At 36.0% G+C, this 19,018-nt stretch overlaps 2 protein-coding genes and 1 pseudogene across 7 annotated transcripts; 2 read left to right on the top strand and 1 right to left on the bottom strand.

Moving 5' to 3' along the window:
• The first annotated feature begins 11,509 nt into the window (after nt 1-11,509).
• Nucleotides 11,510-12,517, top strand: LOC142532928 (uncharacterized; annotated as a pseudogene).
• Nucleotides 12,518-14,552: 2,035 nt separating this feature from the next.
• LOC142533965 (proteasome subunit alpha type-4) lies at nt 14,553-16,281 on the top strand. 6 transcript variants are annotated; one of them, XM_075640902.1, is made up of 3 exons: nt 14,605-14,621; nt 14,759-14,900; nt 15,346-16,281. In XM_075640902.1, exon 3 carries the CDS (start codon nt 15,346-15,348, stop codon nt 16,090-16,092), a length of 747 nt encoding a protein of 248 aa, XP_075497017.1. In that variant the 5' UTR covers nt 14,605-14,621; nt 14,759-14,900; the 3' UTR covers nt 16,093-16,281. The 6 variants fall into 6 exon arrangements, with proteins under 6 accessions (XP_075497014.1, XP_075497013.1, XP_075497017.1 ...); XM_075640903.1 differs by having other exon boundaries at nt 14,606-14,621; nt 14,807-14,900; XM_075640901.1 differs by having other exon boundaries at nt 14,606-14,621; nt 15,342-16,281.
• A 93-nt stretch (nt 16,282-16,374) lies between these two features.
• Nucleotides 16,375-19,016, bottom strand: LOC142533964 (putative pentatricopeptide repeat-containing protein At1g17630). Its single transcript, XM_075640897.1, has one exon. It carries the CDS (start codon nt 18,714-18,716, stop codon nt 16,554-16,556), a length of 2,163 nt encoding a protein of 720 aa, XP_075497012.1. The 5' UTR covers nt 18,717-19,016; the 3' UTR covers nt 16,375-16,553.
• Between the last annotated feature and the right edge of the window lie 2 nt (nt 19,017-19,018).

Here is a 19,018-nt window from a genome sequence, read left to right as displayed (position 1 = left end):
GTTTGAAATTATTTTTCAATATTTATATTAATAAATAAATTTTTACTTATTTAAAAGTTAAATCATTTAATCCTTACATGTGTATATATGTGGGTTTGTATGTATGTTTGGAAATTTTTTAAAATACATCAATTGATTAATCTGTAATCTTGTTTTTAAATTGATAATATACATGTGAAAAGAATATTATTATTATTGTGTGAATATAATTTTGTATAAAAATATAATAGCTTACATATTAATTGAAAATGCTAAAATGAATTTAAAAAATCATGGTTGTTACGAAACTATTCAATTATTAAGAATTAAGCAACATTTTTTTGGATCATCGTTTATTATTATTGAATATTACATTAATTTGTATAAATAATAAATTAAAAATCACAAAATCAATTCTACAATTCAAAATTTCCTGTGATATTAAAATAAAAAATTATAAATGAACAACCAGCCAAAAAATGAAAATTTTGAAAAGGAAAGATGAAAATATATATAGAGATACACTTCGAAAATTTGATAGAGTGATAGAGATAGATGAGAGGAGAGAATATAAGAAGAGATGTGATGTGAAGCGACAGAGAGAAAAATAAATAGCTTGTGTATGAGTTAAAAGTTTAAAAAATCCATCCAAATCTTTGGGTTGAACCAAATACATTTTTTTACAATTTATAGTTGTACATTAGCCTTTAATGTTTGTTTGTTAATGAATTCCATGAAGTTATTAAAAGTCTATGGAAAATTTGAATACCTATAGACTTTTATAGAGTTTTTAAAAGTCAATGTTGAATACCACTTGACTTTTTAAAACTCTATGAAAGTCTATTTTGAATACCACTAGACTTCTATAGAGTATGTAAAAGTCTTAATTGAATACATCTAGACTTTTAAAATCTACAAAAGTAATTAAAAGTTAATAAATCTCTTATATTGAATACACCCCCCTTAATTTTTTTCTCAAAACGACAACAAAATGTAGGCATCAAACGATATTTTGTAAAGTAACATAACCAAATTATAAAGTACATGAAATTTACTTTGTGTTTTCCAAAAGTAGAAACCCAAAAAGTACAAAAAGAGTTGTTCTGCATTCATCATTATAAGCATAGGCGAGCCTTTGTGGCTAACTGTTGATTTGAACCTGAGGAAAAAAGCCAAATAACATAAAAAAAAAAAAAAAAAACAAGCTAACATGTAGTATATGATGTGTCACCAAATATAAAAATTTAAGCAATTGTAAAAAAGGAAATGAAGGGAAGACAGAACAAGGAAGCAAGCAAACCATTGTCAAGGTGGCTGTGTTAGGTAGACATGGCGAACAAGAGCAACAGAGGAGCAAGCACAAGCTATTTTTATAGTGAAAGAGGGCATAGTTGGACCTTGAAAATAATAAACCATATATTCTACTAATCGAATTAGCAAAAAGGATATCAATAAATAGCTCACATCTACCTGAATTCAAAACCTTTCAATTTCCAGTGCTAGGAATATGGAACTTGGATTGAAAAATGATATAACATCGCTGTCTTTCAAACTCCTCTTACTTATAATTAGTTTGGGTTAGTCAAGATTTGTCAAATGCATTTAAAACTGATAACGGTTTATATATCTCCATGAAAGTCGGAAGTCACAATCTTTTCAATTCAAGTGTACAGTAATTTTGGATAAGCAGTTTTTTTTTTAGTTCGAAGCTATAAACCTTAATATTCCTAAATAGCAATGCTGCAACTTAACGCTTAAAAAATAACATATTCTTTATTGTAGGATTTTAAACATTCTATTTTTTCCTCTCTTTTGAAGTTGAAAAATTTTAGCATTCTGTAGCTGAAATAAACAGGAGATGATTAAATTCCTTTTGGTATATGCAAAGTTGTAAACATTCATCAGTCGTTGTGATTAATGAGCAGTGACTTAATGATTGCATTTTCAATAAAATAATATTGAATTTAGTGGTCCATTTTCGGTGGCTGCATCAAAGGATGATGACAAGGCCGACTTGTATCATTAATCGGTATTGAATTATATGACTAAATTTTCAATCTTTTTCAATTATTGGGAATTTCATACATTTCAAAGGATGGAAATATCAAATTTCATATCACACCAAATATAAAAGGTTTTCAAACAAACTGTAAAATGCTAAAGATGATGTTAAAAGTATAAATATATTTGTGTATGCCAACGTTCAGGCAATCACCAAGAATTTGGCAAATTTTTGGGTGGCTTGACTTTTATTTATGCAAATTTATGCAGGCAGAGAGAGGTGGTATGGTAGAAAAGCATCTCCGTTTTTTCAAAAAGAAAATAACTCAACTAAACCAAATTGAACATGAATGTTTTTGGATGCCAAAATTCAGGTTGTAACCAACAATCATTAGGTCTTTGGCAAAGTTTTAGGTAAATCGAACCTTATAACTCAGAGCCTTGCAGGTAAATAATTGAGTCATTTAGAAATTAAATAAATTATAAATTTCAAGTCTATCCCATTTTGTTTGGAAAGTTCCGGTACGGGAAGATTTCCAATTCTCTTAAATAGAATATGATAAGTTGTTTCATGCACAATAACAAGAACATCCGGTACGGGAAGACTATATCAAATACAAGAAGTTTCAATACATTGGAATTTTACGGTAACAAGAAATACTTGAGATTATGCACCACAATAACAAGAACATCCACGAGTGAAAAAAAAAACATGCATCCATAGCACAAGTTTTGAGAGTTTATCAGAATAGCATGATTATTGCAAGCCCCAATTCTTAAGAGTTTATCGGAACAACATGATTATTGTAAGTGCGAATATAACAATAATAATTTTAACATCAAGCGGTCACGACGGTACCATGGAAGCTAATTTTCGCTGCCAATTCTTTCTTACGTGCTCCAACAATCCTGTCCACTTCCTGTCCGTCTTTCAGGAACAAAAAAGTCGGCATCGCCTCCACAATAACAAGAACATCCACGAGTGAAAAAAAAAAAAACATGCATCCATAGCACAAGTTTTGAGAGTTTATCAGAACATCATGATTATTGCAAGCCTCAATTCTTAAGAATTTATCGGAACAACATGATTATTGTAAGTGCGAATATAACAATAATAATTTTAACATCAACAGTTGCTAGTCACTTTATGTTTGATTGTGACGCAAGATATATTGTCAACCTCATTCATCCCGATCCTCATCCAATTTAATTTTGCTTTGGTCTAGTAAGATATTTTCTCCTTTTGCCTTTTTTCCTTAAATCAAATGTCCCAATATGACAAATTAAAAGACAGCTAGCTGGGAAACATGCATGGTTCAAAATTTCATGGCTTCAGGTCTGAATTTCAAAGCCAGCCAGCCAGCCAGTCATGCTAATCCACATGCATCCAAAAGATCATATATAGATTTAAGTGACGAAGTTAAATTCTGGTTTTGTACCGTACGTAGTTAATTGTACCAAGCCCGTCCTCGTTGATGCAACTAGCTACGAGTACAAAATCATATTATGTCCTTTCCAAATGATTAAAAAAAAGGATTGATTTTTATAAACATCTCGCTCTCATTTATGATTTCACCAACTTTACAACTAATAATTAAGGCCGACATTATCCTCTAAAAAAATCAGACATCATTACATCATGTTGGCAAAAAAAAATTAAATGATATGGGACCAAAGGTGACATACTTTGAATGGGCTGAATGAAAAACGTGGGTTGGCCGAGGAAAATTTGAATATGAATTTTAATACGTGTTTTTAACGCGTATTCACACGGACAAGGGGCTCTATAAATATGGCTCTCATCCCTTCATTTCAAATCATCCCTTCTTCGAGTTTTCTCTAATCTTATAAGCATTTGAGTGCTTAGTTCTATAATATTTGTGAGGTGTTTTGTTCTCCTGTATTAAGAGAGTGTGTGTTCTCTTTGAAAACACAGTGAGTGAGTTGTACACCACAAAATATTGTAGTGGAATTCTTTTCATCTTGCCCGTGGTTTTTACCATATTAATTTTTAGGGGTTTTCCACGTAAATCTTGGTGTCCATTTTATTCTTTATTTTTCGGGTTTTATTATCTCAAATTCCGCACGTGGGACCAACAAGTGGTATCAGAGCATTGGTTTAAAATTTCTTAAAATTCTGAGTATGCTCTGTGGTTGCAGCCTAGACTGATCTTCCACATCAGAAAAGATTTTTTTGAGATTTTTTATTTAAGGCGGTATTATTTTATCCAGTCTATTAAAATTGTTGTAGACATAATGACGGGAAGGTACAAGATAGCAAAGTTCAACGGAAGCAATTTTATGCTGTGGAAAATAAAGATACAAGCAGTTTTAAAAAAGGAGAATTGCTTGGCGGCTATTGGAGATAGACCGGTGGAGATTACAGATGATGGAAAGTGGAACGAGATGAATGATAATGTTGTTGTCAATTTACACTTGGCTATAGCTGACGAAGTTTTGTCAAGTATCTCTGAGATAAAAACAGCAAAAGTTATCTGGGATACTCTGACAAAGATGTACGAGGTCAAGTCCCTACACAATATGATTTTCCTAAAGAGAAGGCTTTATACTCTTCAGATGGCGGAATCCTCATCGATGACCGACCATATCAATACACTAAATACTCTATTTGCTCAATTCACTTCCATGGGGCATAAAATAGGGGAAAATGAACGTGCGGAGCTTATACTTCAAAGTCTACCAGATTCATACGATCAACTTATCATCAACATTACCAACAATATTCTTATGGGCTTTCTAAGATTCGACGAAGTCTTAACTGCGGTTCTCGGAGAAGAAAGCCGGCGCAAGAATAAGGAAGATAGGTTGGTAACCTCGAAGCAAGCAGAGGCTTTACGGATGATAAGAGGAAGATTCATGGACAGTGACTCCAGTGGGAGGCAAAGGCGAGGTAGATCAAAGTCAAGAAGTAAGAAGAAAAATATTTACTGCTTTAAATATGGCGTTAAAGGGCACTTCAAGAGAGAGTGTACGAGTATCGAGAAAAGTTCTCAAGGAAATGTGGCCAGTACTTCAGGCAGTGGTGAAATATTATTCAGCGAAGCAGAAACAGTTGCAGAAGGCAGGCACAAATTTTGTGACACATGGATTATGGATTCAGGAGCGACGTGGCACATGACATCTCGGAGAGAATGGTTTGATCATTATGAACCAGTCTCAGGAGGATCTATATTCATGGGAAATGATCATGTCTTGGAAATCGCTGGGGTCGGTACTGTCAAAATTAAAATGTTTGATGGCACTATTCGCACCATACAGAAGGTACGACATGTGATAGGACTGACGAAAAATCTTTTGTCCTTGGGTCAACTGGATGACATCGGGTGCAAAACTCGTATCGAGAACGGGATCATGAAAATTGTGAAGGGCGCGCTTGTGGTTATGAAGGCGGAAAAAGTTGCTGCAAATCTGTATGTACTTTTGGGAGAAACACACAAAGAGGCGGAACTAGCTGTTGCATCAATTGGTTCAGGAGAAGAATTAACAGTGTTATGGCATAGAAAGCTCGGGCATATGTCAGAACGAGGGTTGAAAATTCTCTCAGAACGGAAGCTGCTGCCGGGACTTACAAAAGTGTCACTACCTTTTTGTGAGCATTGTGTTACCAGTAAACAACACAGATTAAAGTTTGGCACTTCTACTGCCAGGAGCAAAAGCATATTGGAGCTGATTCATTCGGATGTTTGGCAAGCACCGGTTGTATCCCCAGGAGGAGCGAGATACTTTGTCTCGTTCATTGATGATTTCTCTAGGAGATGTTGGGTGTATCCAATCAAGAAGAAATCAGATGTTTTCAAAGTCTTCAAAGATTTCAAAGCGCGGGTTGAACTTGATTCAGAAAAGAAAATCAAGTGTCTAAGGACTGACAATGGAGGAGAATATACCAGTGACGAGTTTGATTCATTTTGTCAACATGAGGGCATCAAGATACAGTTCACGACGGCTTACACACCTCAACAGAATGGAGTGGCGGAGCGGATGAACAGGACCTTGTTGGACAGAACAAGAGCTATTTGAGGACTGCAGGTCTAGAAAAGTCATTTTGGGCAGAAGCAGTCAAAACCGCTTGTTATATTATCAATCGTTCTCCTTCAGTGGCGATTGATCTGAAGACTCCAATGGAGATGTGGACCGGGAAGCCGACAGATTATTCTCATTTGCATATATTTAGAATTCCGGTGTACGTTATCTACAATGAACAAGAAAGATCAAAGTTGGATTCGAAATCCAGAAAATGTATCTTCTTGGGTTATGCTGATGGAGTAAAGGGGTTTCGCTTGTGAGATCCTACTGTTCACAAGCTTGTCATCAGCAGGGGTGTTATCTTCGAGGAAGATAAAGTAAAGGGAGACAAAGGCACACCGAATTCAGAAATTACTATTTTTCAGGTGGAAAATAAGACGGACGAAGGTCAAGTTTCTTGTGAAGCAGTACCAGAGCACGAAGAACAAGAACATGTTGAGTCTGAGGTTTCTAATGTGAGGCAGTCAACTCAAGATAGAAGACCACCAGGTTGGCTTTCAGATTATGTCACTGAAAGCAACATTGCATATTGTCTATTATCAGATGATGGTGAGCCATCGAGTTTCCACGAGGCTACTCAAAGCTCGGATATATCTTTGTGGATGATAGCAATGCAAGAAGAATTGGAGGCATTAGACAGGAATAAAACTTGGGATCTTATTACACTACCACGAGGGAGGAAAGCCATCGGTAACAGATGGGTCTATAAGATCAAGCGAGATGGCAATAACCAAATGGAGCGGTATCGTGCTAGATTGGTGGTAAAAGGGTATGCTCAGAAAGAAGGCATTGACTTCAATGAGATATTTTCCCCTGTGGTTCGGCTTACAACAGTCAGAGTGGTGTTGGCATTGTGTGCGGTGTTTGACCTACATCTAGAACAGCTAGATGTGAAAACGGCGTTTCTTCATGGAGATCTTGAAGAAGAAATCTATATGCTCCAGCCAGAAGGTTTTGCGAAAAAAGGCAAAGAGAACTTGGTTTGCAGGTTGAAGAAATCTCTGTACGGTCTCAAACAGGCGCCGAGGTGTTTGTACAAGAGATTTGATTCCTATATCATAGTCTTGGATACAACAGACTGAGTGCAGACCCTTGTACATATTTCAAGAGGTCTGGTGATAATTATATTATTTTGCTGTTGTATGTGGACGACATGTTGGTAGCAGGCCCCAACAAAGATCAGGTCCAAGGATTGAAGGCACAGTTGGCTAGGGAATTTGATATGAAGGACTTGAGACCAGCAAACAAGATTCTAGGGATGCAAGTTTACCGAGACAGAAGTAACAGAAAGATTTGGCTTTCCCAGAAAAATTATTTGAAGAAAGTCTTGCAACGCTTCAACATGCAAGATAGTAAGCCAATTTCGACCCCTCTTCCTGTTAACTTCAGGTTATCCTCCGAGATGTGTCCTAGCAGTGAAGCAGAGAAGATGGAGATGTCTCGAGTACCATATACATCAGCAATGGGAAGTTTGATGTTCGTCATGATATGTACAAGACCGGACATTGCTCAAGCAGTGGGAGCAGTTAGTCGGTATATGGCGAATCCTGGACGAGAGCATTGGAGTACTGTTAAGAGGATCCTTCGATAGATTAAGGGTACCTCGAATGCTGCATTATGTTATGGAGGATCGGATTTTACACTCAGGGGCTTTGTCGATTCAGATTATGCAGGTGATCCTGATAAGAGGAAATCTACTACTATTATGTGTTTACACTTGCAGGGGGAGCAGTAAGCTGGGTTTCAAAACTGCAAACAGTTGTGGCGTTATCTACAACAGAGGCAGAATACATGGCAGCTACTCAAGGTTGCAAGGAGGCAATATGGATTAAAAGGTTATTGGAGGAGATCGGGCACAAACAAGAGAATGTTCCTTTGTTTTGTGACAGTCAGAGTGCCTTGCACATCGCAAGGAATCCAGCCTTTCATTCCAGGACGAAACACATTGGAGTACAATTTCATTTTGTGCGAGAACTAGTAGAAGAAGGAAGCGTGGATATGCAAAAGATCCATACAAAGGACAACATAGCTGATTTTCTGACCAAACCAGTAAACATTGAAAAGTTTGAGTGGTGTAGATCCTCAAGTGGTCTAGCAAAAACGTAAGCAGCAGGAAATGTCAAGATTGAAAGAATGTGTGGAGATGTGTTTGGTTCTCAATCAAATCTCCAAGTGAGAGAAATGTCGGCAAAAAAAAATTAAATGATATGGGGCCAAAGGTGACATACTTTGAATGGGCTGAACGAAAAACGTGGGTTGGCCGAGGAAAATTTGAAGATGAATTTTAATACGCGTTTTTAACGCGTATTCACACGGACAAGGGGCTCTATAAATAAAGCTCTCCTCCCTTCATTTCAAATCATCCATTCTTCAAGTTTTCTCTCATCTTATAAGCATTTGAGTGCTTAGTTCTATAATATTTGTGAGGTGTTTTGTTCTCCTGTATTAAGAGAGTGTGTGTTCTCTTTGGAAACACAGTGAGTGAGTTGTACACCACAAAATATTGTAGTGGAATTCTTTTCATCTTGCCCGTGGTTTTTACCCTAATAATTTTTAGGGGTTTTTCACGTAAATCTCGGTGTCCATTTTATTTTTTATTTTTCGGGTTTTATTATCTCAAATTCCGCACGTGGGACCAACACATCAGACCATGAAATCCCTTGAAAAGATTAATAAAAAAAATTCCTTCATTTTTTAAAATCAAGCTCATTTAACCATTTGTTTAAAAAAATTGAGCGTATACTATTTGTTCATTTGTAAGTATTTTTATGCTGATTTTTAAAACATAGGATTTTAAATGCAATTAATTTTATACAGAGGTTTTTCGCATTATGGATTTTGACATGAGGTGTTATTGTAATTTTCCCAAAAATTGAAGATATTCGATTTTAAATAACATTCATGCACATTGAAAATTGTACATGTGCAAGTGAAAAGTATTGCTGGGAGATTGAAGCCACTTTTTAATTTTCTTTTACCGAGAATGATATATAATAAATTCCAGTTGGAAATGGAAAAGGAATTCTAGGCGTCAAATATATATAAATAAGCAAAAACTTGTATGAGATGGTTTTACGGGTCGTATTTTGTGAGACGAATCTTTTATTTGGATCATCCATGAAAAAATATTACTTTTTATTGTGAATAGCGGTGGAGTTGATAAAGATTCGTGAAACCGTCTCACAAGAGACCTTATATTACATAGATGTTCACACTGGAAGTTGACCATATCAAAGCTATAAATATACGAGAGAACCACTAAAATAATATATGCGTTGTATTTATGTGGTGGATTTGTAAAATAAGGGAAAAAATATTCAGTTTTATATGACTGTTTTACAAATTATGTATTTTATTTTCTTAACATCCATTAAAAGTCCATTGGCTATGCCAACAATAATTATCTATAAGATATTATTTCCTACGAAATATTTACATGTATTTTTTTTCTGTGGGGGCAGGAAAAATGGAGAGAGCCGTGATTTTTATTTTTTATTTTTGGTTAAATTTGATATGCCATTACGGTATAACCTACTAATCTTTAAATTATTTCATATTCTTCTTCTTTTTTCAATTATATTTGAGAAAAAAGAAATATGCTACATAATTAGGAGTTAATATACGTTGTTTTAAGAAAACAAAGATAAAATTCGTACTATTGGTGGTTTGATTGTGGAGTATGTCTCTTGTGAGATGGTCTCGCGAATCTTTATCTGTGAGACGGGTCAACCTACCGATATTCACAATAAAAAGTAATACTATTAGCATAAAAAGTAATACTTTTTCATGGATGACCCAAATAACAGTCTTAGAAAATACGATCCGTGAGACCGTCTCACACAAGTTTTTGCCTGGATTGTTTTCACAATTTTGACTTAACATGTTCTCTTAAACATGATCACCAGTACTCAAAATTCAGTAAAATTAAAACACAAAAAAAAAATGTATAAATTACAGTTTACACAAGACGGTGTACAAAATTCTTTAAGATTAACAAAAATTAATGAATTTATTTATATAAAAAGGATAGAAATTAATATATATTGTTTTATTTGGAAATAAATACGCTACACTTGCTTGTATCCGTAAATTAGGAGATCGTCGAAAATCCGTTCATTTTTGTATAGTTGATCATCATTATACATGCAATCAGTTTTAATCGAAACGATGTGGGTTGGGCCCATAAAATTGGACTCATTCTATAGATGATCCATGCATTTATAGCTATGGACTCTAGGCCCAAACGACCCTGACTGAAGTGGTGAGGACCGGCAACTAATTAAGTCCAATAATATTCTCAATAATAAAATTTTCCGAAAAATATTTCTTAATTCGATCATCCTTTCAAACATACCGTGGGAAAAGTAATTTCTTCTAAAATACATATTCAAAAATAATGAAACCCAAGTGTAAAATACATTGATAATTGCATGAATGAGGCCGATTTGTAGTATCCACCATACAAAAACATTTTATTAATTTATACGGGGATTTATAAAACAAACCATTTTATTTCAGTTCGGTCTCGGTTTTCTTGTATTGTAGTTCGATAATATGTTTTACTGTTAGTAAAATTTAAATATTCTTTTAAAATCTGTAAAATATCAAAGATTTGTGGGGTCTTTGCCATATCAATAACCCTACTGAACTTTTAAATGATGCTTCAATCCCAATGCAATCCAGATGTCGGTGAAATGAAAACAATGGATCAGTACCGGATGCTGGCTGTAACATGGATAATAATGGATAAATTGCACTAAAATAGCAAGCTTGGATTTAACCTATTGCAGAGACGGAGGTGAGGGGTGGGTGGATGCGTCCTGTGATTTTTTAAATTAAATCGATTAGAGTTTAACATTAATTTATTTTTTTCACTTTCCATCCTAATATTTGATCTTGTCTTGAAAAATTTTGCCTCCCCAACCTCCATTTTCTGACTCCATCAGTCCATGACCTGTTCGATTGAGCTTGCACTATGAACCTCTAGCTGCCGAGATCATTTGAATGAATTGGTTTTTGCAGAAAAAGGGCGCTGCAGTTTGGACTGAATTGGGACGAGAGGAAATGTATTTATCTATTCGAAATAAAAAAAATAATAATAGTGGTGGAAGATGGAGCTAAGAAATGGGGATACCAAGAGAAAACAAAAGCCACGGGAGACCCACAATTCATCACATGCCACGCCAATTGGCCACAAATAAAGCAGAGGCTCTCCCGCCCGTCAATGTATGTCCACAGATTTCGGATTATATATTTGGCTTTTCCATCTTAGAAAACCTTTTCTTATAGTCGCCAGGAAAAAAGGAAATTCTAGCTAGCTTGTGAAATCTTTACACGTTTTTTGATTAAAAATTGAGCATTTTAATTTATACATACATGCATATATGTGTGTAGATATAGATAACCACACATGCATGCTAAGGTAACATCCACATCGCGCATGTATTCCAGCCACTTATTTCAAAATTCATTATTTACTCTCGTTTCTATCCCTTCCAGAAACATATTTTCATATATTTTCCACAAGTACACGAAAATGTATGGTACATGCTCACCTCCTCCTCCTCCTCCTCCTCCTCCTCTCACTCCTCAAGAGCAATGACTACTAGGCAAGCTCAGACCCTGCTTAATGAGGTAGAATCTGTCCATTCCTCCTCAAGAATCCGGCCAACCCCTCGCCGGACATCTATGCTGCAACCATTATCACCGTCGGATTCATCCATAGGATCATCAATATCATCGCCGCTCAACATAGATTTCCCACCGTTCAGCCCAACAACGCCTCTCAAATTGATCAATGGAGTCCCATTCTCGTGGGAACAAATCCCCGGAATGCCCAAACGCCAGGTCGCGATAAAGAAAGAACCCTCTGGGCGGCGTCTCCTCCCATTACCCCCCGCCGGAAACTCCAACTCCAAGAAACTGCACCATCACGAGGAGATCTCTCCCAAGAAATATCAAGCTGGCAATAGGACGTTGAAAAGGGATCCCTTTTTTGCGGCACTGGTGGCATGTTCCAAGGATGAACATGACCATGGCACATATTTCGGTAGCATTTGGAAAGGAAGATCCAAGATTTCAAAGTCTTTGAGCGATGGATTTGGATTCATGATTATGCAGGCTTCTTGCAGGAGATCTTGTGCCATTTCCGAATCAATTTGTTTATCTTCCTAAATCGAGCCCTTATAATCATAATCTTCTCAGTCGTCGCCCGAGTTAAGTTACTAGAGCTAGCTAACTACTACTTCAACATTGTCTCTACTCTATCATGCATGTATAAGTTAATTTACTTTCTAGTAATTCTTGTGTAATAATAAGCAATATTTTCTTCAATTTAGTCTCTTGTAAAAATGTTGTGGGAGAGACAAGGCAAGCTGTATCATATTCAATTATTAGAAAATGTTGACGATGATAATTATAGTCAAGTAATTGTATAATTTTTTATGCAAGAATCGTACGTGTTATATATGTATATCCTGAAACCTGTTGTCTTAATCTTAATTTCTGTATAGCATGTGATATGGTATTTTTTTGGAAGTATACGAAAAACCCATGTGATAGCAATTAGTTTAAGATTGAAAATTGGACCACCTTGAAATATTAATATCGCGATTAATATAAATCTCTTACATATTTTTGGAATCGAAGTTCTATGACTAAGGCTCCATCATTATATGGCGAGATCTGATTTGCTTATAATGCCTGGTGTCTTATTGTTCTAACACTGTATATATTATACATGCGTCATAATTTTGATGAAACTCTTCTTTTTTTTTTGGGGCCAAAATCAAAAAATTAAAGACATTTAAGAATATTCTAAATCAAAGACCTAACCCTACTTTATTATCAAATATAAGAGTTTGTAAGTATCTATGAAAATTCAGTTCACTTAATTTCAAACTTCAACTTAAAGCGATGAAATGTGACACTCTATCGATTGCTAGCTACATCCGCTCTTACGACTTTACAATCATTTGAATGGCTCGTATTTTTGGAATGTTTATGATTCATTTATTTTAGGTTTTTCCCTATCTCTTTTTAATTTGTTGATGATGTTTTGTTGACGTCACTTCAATATCTCTCGAGTTCATAAATCACTACAAGAAAACCGGTGCTTAGAAAATCTGTCGCTACTCGGTCCCGATTTACTATTATCTCTATTTTAGAGTTCGGTCCTGTAAATTCCATGTACAGCGGTGTCATGTTAGTAACCAAATTGAATGTGATGATATGGTAAAAATCCTATAAAATTTCTAATTATATTTTAAAGTTATTATAGAATATTACGTGACAGAAATAGCAGTCGTGTATAACAAAATTTCATATTCATTGGAATTCTACGCCTATAGATAAAGAGCCATTGACCCTGCTTAAGGGAGGCTGATATTTACTTCTTTTTTATGCAATTACATTTATTTTCTCTCAAATTATATGTTAACTTGACCGTCGGAATGACTTTGCTTTTGGACGAAATCATCTCAAACATTTTTTTTTATACATGGTTTTTTTTTGGGTGATTCAGTTCTATATCATTGAAAAAGTTGGTTCATGATTATCAGTTTGAGTTATTTTCGAGCGTTTGATTTTTTTTTAATCACAATGTTTCACTTGAATAAATATTCTTTTTGTTTAGCCAAATTAAGCTAGGTATATCTTTTACTAATTTTTTTATTTTATTTTCAAATCAAAAAGATGGAAAGGTTTACTGGATTTATTTCCTCCCCGGAGGATATTATTTTGACTTTAAAATGATTAAAAATATTAATTAAGCTATTGCAGCGAGCCTGTCTCGCTCATTTTTTTTATTACAACACACGCGGAAGGATTCGAAGTCGGGGAGCCAGCTAATCTGACAGAGGGTGAGATCACTGGGCTACAAGCCCGGTCTCCCTATCTCGCTCGTTTAATATCAAAACTATGAATTTCATATTACTAGCTAGCTAGTTTCTCTTAATTATATTATAATAACAATTAATTTTATTGATTAATTAGTCGCTAACAAAATATATTTTCATTACTCAAATACCCGTAATGTTATAATCAATAAGGAATTCACCTATTGATTGGATATGAATTAAGTATTTTATTATTAGGACATTGACAAGTTATTTAGAATATGAATTAATTATAACAAATAATAAATCATCAATACAAAAGGAAATAGTTATATATTTATTTCTTTAGATTTAATATTTATTATATACATTTTTTTATAACAATTATGCGACGATCACCTTGTTTTTTTTTTTTTTGCCGACAAAAATAAAAGGTAGGTTTGATAGTTACGTGCAACCGTGCATGTATGTGTTTTGCCCCTTTTAGCATGATTCATGCAATTTCTTTCTTCTTCTTTTATTATTATCATTAAATAATTTTTTTATATATGAACGTGACCTGATAAACCCAATATAGGCCCAATGAAGTATTATTTTATTGGGTCAGAGTTATTAACAAGCCATTTACTGAATTCTTTGGATCCATTATAGGCCCATTATTATTACAAAAAGCCTGATAAAGCTACATAAATCTTAAATATATTTATGAACATTCTTCAAATAATCAATCTCTTGCTGCGAAAGCCAAAAGCTGCTCTCTAGGTATATTTTTTGCGTTTCTGATTAGTTTGCTGTTAATTGTGCTTTGGATCGGTGTGATTTCGATAGAAATCTTGTCCTTGGGAAGGTAAAATGTATCGCATTTCTTTCTTTTGTTTTTCTTGGTTTCGATAATGAAGGTGGATTCTTGGGATGCTTAGTGAACTTAACTGAGGATTGTCCCGCAGCTATGGAATTATGATTAGTTTCTAGAGAAACAACGTATTGTTGTTTAGGAAGATCTGCGCTTTCAGCGGCTATTGTGCTGCTCGGTGAGCACAGGTAGGATTAGCTAAAAGTGTCAAGGGATGTATGATTTTTTTTCCTTTAGATTGATCGTGTATACATGTTCGTATCGCACACGGCTCTGTTTTTTAGTGTGCGTCGCCCCGGTATGTCTTGTCTGTGGTCTGCAAACAAGTTGTACCTTTTCAGAGCTTTTGTTAGCCTATTTGTTAATTTAGCTATTTTGATCTCTTAACGCTCTGAGCTTCCTATCAGCAATGTCCTAATGTCTTCTCTGGTGATAATTTTACTTCATTTGTGTTTCTTTTACCATTGAAATCTGAATTCTTCTCATTATAGGGTAACTCAGAATTCTTTTGATCGATTATCAATGAGTCATAATTCTGCTGTTTGACAATGATATGATTTTTGATTTTCCAGAATTGCATCTATGTTATTGATTCTGATCTTAAATCGATAAATTATGTGTCTTGTTAGGCAGATGTCTCGAAGATATGACAGCCGCACGACAATTTTTTCTCCAGAAGGTCGACTATACCAGGTTGAGTATGCAATGGAAGCAATTGGTAATGCCGGAAGTGCTATAGGCATTTTGGGTACGGATGGAGTCGTACTAGCTGGCGAAAAGAAAGTCATTTCCAAATTGCTTGAGACCTCCTCATCAGTTGAAAAAATGTACAAGATTGATGACCATGTAGCATGTGCTGTGGCTGGAATCATGTCTGACGCCAACATTCTCATCAACACAGCCAGACTCCAGGCCCAACGGTATGCATATGCTTACCAAGAACCAATGCCAGTTGAACAATTAGTTCAGTCTTTATGTGACACCAAGCAAGGTTATACACAGTTTGGGGGGCTTCGCCCCTTCGGGGTTTCGTTCCTATTCGCAGGCTGGGACAAAAATTTTGGATTTCAGCTCTACATGAGCGACCCCAGTGGAAATTTCGGTGGTTGGAAGGCTGCAGCAATTGGAGCTAATAACCAGGCTGCTCAATCCATTCTCAAGCAGGATTACAAAGATGACATTTCTAGAGAAGAGGCTGTGCAGCTTGCGATAAAGGTTCTCAGCAAGACTATGGATAGCACAAGCCTGAATTCGGAAAAACTTGAACTCGCTGAGATTTTTCTCTCCTCTGGGAAAGTGAAGTTCCATATATGCTCACCTGATAAGCTCAACAAGCTGTTGGTGAAGGCAGGATTGACCCAACCTTCTGCAGAAGCCTAAAGTTATTTTGATCATTACTTTTTATAGTATTTGCAAAGAACATTTGTTGTCTCTACTCTGTTTAGAGTTTGATTCAATGGTGTTAGAATAAGCCAAGATTCTCAGCTTCCATTTGTGTTTGAAATTTTTTGGAATTTATTGCATCACAACTTTCTATGAAGAATGATGATGTGCAACATATTTGAAACAGGAGCCGTCTATGTGTGTTCGCAGCTGTGCGTTACCTCATTAGCTTACTCCATCCAGTGTATTTATATTTAAACAGAAAAATAAACAGAGGAATGAACAAAATTGCCATCTTCATTATTGTTTTAACTAGGAAGTATTTGTTGCTCCACACGAGGCATAAACTGATATCAACCAAAGAACTGTTTCCTATTGTTTGGATTAAATTCGGCACATAGAGGCAAATTAAATATACACGTCCGCAATAAATATTTCGAGAGGTGATAACTAATTATCTACCAAGTATATCCTTCTTCAACTTCGGCTTCTGTCCTCAACATTCCCTTGGATACACGACTCTCTATAACCATATGGAGGTTCAAATCCTGAAGCACCCCGTGGAGTTCCTCAATCTCCGAGTTCAAAGATTTCCCAGCTGCAAATGCGTGAGACTTTTTATTCACCTCGATCCAACTTTGGCCGGGGATTTTCCTCATACCCCTTGTCTTAGCTGAGAGCCTTACCTTTGCAGACTCGTCCCACCTTCCACTATCAGCGTACAAATTTGAGAGCAACATGTAGCTGCCTGTTACCTCAGAACTCAAATTAAAAATCTGTGGAGCCGTCTCCGCTGCAACATGTGTATTCTTATGCATTTTACACGCATTTAACAGGGCTCCCCAAACAGGTTTATTCGGTTCCATGGGCATGCTTTTCAAAATGTCACTTGCTTCCTCCAGAAGCCCAGCTCTACTCAAAAGATCAACCATGCAAGCGTAATGTTCTAATTGAGGCTCGATTTGAAAATCACACGTCATCCGGTCAAAAAGGGCACATCCCTCAGCAACGAGACCAGAGTGGCTAAATGCAGAAAGAATGGCAACGAAAGTAACTTCATCTGGCTGAATTCCAGAGTCCAACATCTGATCGAACATTTTCTGAGCACTTTGGCCAAGTCCGTGCATGCCATACCCACTGATCATTGTATTCCAAGAATTAATGTCCCTGTAAATCATTTTTACGAATAATGAATGCCCGGTCCACAGGCTACCACATTTCATGTACATGTTAATCAGACCATTTATCACCAAAATGTCTGTATCCATTAATCTTTTGAAACAATGGCCATGGATTTCTCTACCGAGAGGCAGTGCTGATAATTCTCCGCAAACTGATAACATGCTGGCAACTGTTACAGCGTTGGCCAGCACTTGAGCAAACAGCATTTGCCGGAAAATTTCCATCGGTTCACTATACCGAGCCTTTGAAACAAATCCATTAATGAGAGCAGTCCAAGTGACCACATTTGATCTTACCTTCAAATCATCTCCTGAATTGTCCAAACGAAGAAACACTGAAAAAGCCTCATCACACAATCCTGCCTGAGCATAGGACGATATCAATGCATTCCAGCTAACTATGCTCTTTGACTTCAGTCCTAAGAACAAATACTCTGCATTTTCTACATTGTTGTTTTTCCCGTACATACTTATAAGTGCATTCCTCACAAATACATAGTTCTCAAAACCGGCGGTGATTACATACCCATGTAAAATCTCACCTTTAATGCATACTTTCAACTCAGCACATGTTGATATGACAACAGCGATAGATTCAGCGGTTGCATTAATCCCTTTTTCTCTCATCAAAACAAAAAATTTCCATGCCTTGTCATTCTGGCTACACCTAGCAAAACTTGAAAGCAACGAGGTCCATGTCACCGAATTCGGCTGCAAACTCTCTCCCTCCATCCTACAGAACATCTCAAATGCACTACTGCAGTCAAAATTTTTTGTAAAACCAGACACCATGATATTCCAAGAAACACAATTTCTTACAGACATTCTATCAAATAGCTTAGATGCAATATCCATCTGTCCAATCTCCCCGTACATTCCCAACAATTCATTACTAACATACACATTGTTAAAAAAGCCTATACTTATTACATGGCAATGAACACTTCTGCATAGTTTTATATCGCCCTTCATCCCACACGCCCTTGCAATCAACGGGAAACCAAACCCATCAGGCTGAATGTTAAGGTCACGCATACGGCCATAAAACTTCAGCGTTTCTTTGTATCTCGAAAGGGAAATGTTAGCACGTAGTATTGAGTTCCAGAAAAATGGGTTACAAAAGCAATCCACGGGAGCAGAAGCAAACACCTTTTGCGCATCACTTATGAGGGAGAGTTTGGAGTAAACAGAAATAAGTCTAGCCGACAAGAATGCCGAACATAACGAGGTAAGTATAACCTGTGAGTGGATTTGTTTAACAGGTTGTTCAAGATTAGAGCTTTCGCTGATGCTGAGAAGCCGGTTGAAGAAATCAACTTCATCGTGCAAATGTGCTTGAGTTTTGTAAGATGAGCGAGGGTTATATGAGAATTTGGAGAAATAAGTAACGAATTGTATTGCGGAAACGAAACGATTTTTGAGAAGAGGAAGGAAGATCATGAAGCCAAAACCTACAAAATTAAAAAAAAAAAATCTTCCATCTGCGCCAATTAATTCAATAGAAGCATAGTCAGAAACAGCAGTAGTGCCATAGTCACATCAGGAAATAGTTTGTTGAACATAAATATTCTTATTTTTCGCGAGATCCGACTCATTGATTCCCTTTTAGACCTCTTTTGCTTCATACTAGCCTTAGCATCTCCAAAGAATTTATGATCAGGGCTCAGATCTGCATGCATGTTGCTTTTATGGGACAACGGTCCCAAGGCTAGCCGATAATGTTAACCATGTTTTCCATGCAA

The sequence above is a fragment of the Primulina tabacum genome, chromosome 18 (assembly GCF_025594145.1).
Source record: "Primulina tabacum isolate GXHZ01 chromosome 18, ASM2559414v2, whole genome shotgun sequence".
Lineage (NCBI taxonomy): Eukaryota > Viridiplantae > Streptophyta > Magnoliopsida > Lamiales > Gesneriaceae > Primulina > Primulina tabacum.
Note: the sequence above shows the minus strand (reverse complement) of the source record. Positions and strands in the feature narration are given on the sequence as shown.

Excerpts from the sequence above, each read along its gene's own strand:
- LOC142533965 (XM_075640899.1), top strand. The coding sequence starts at position 15,346 with ATGTCTCGAAGATATGACAGCCGCACGACAATTTTTTCTCCAGAAGGT.
- LOC142533964 (XM_075640897.1), bottom strand. The coding sequence starts at position 18,716 with ATGATCTTCCTTCCTCTTCTCAAAAATCGTTTCGTTTCCGCAATACAA.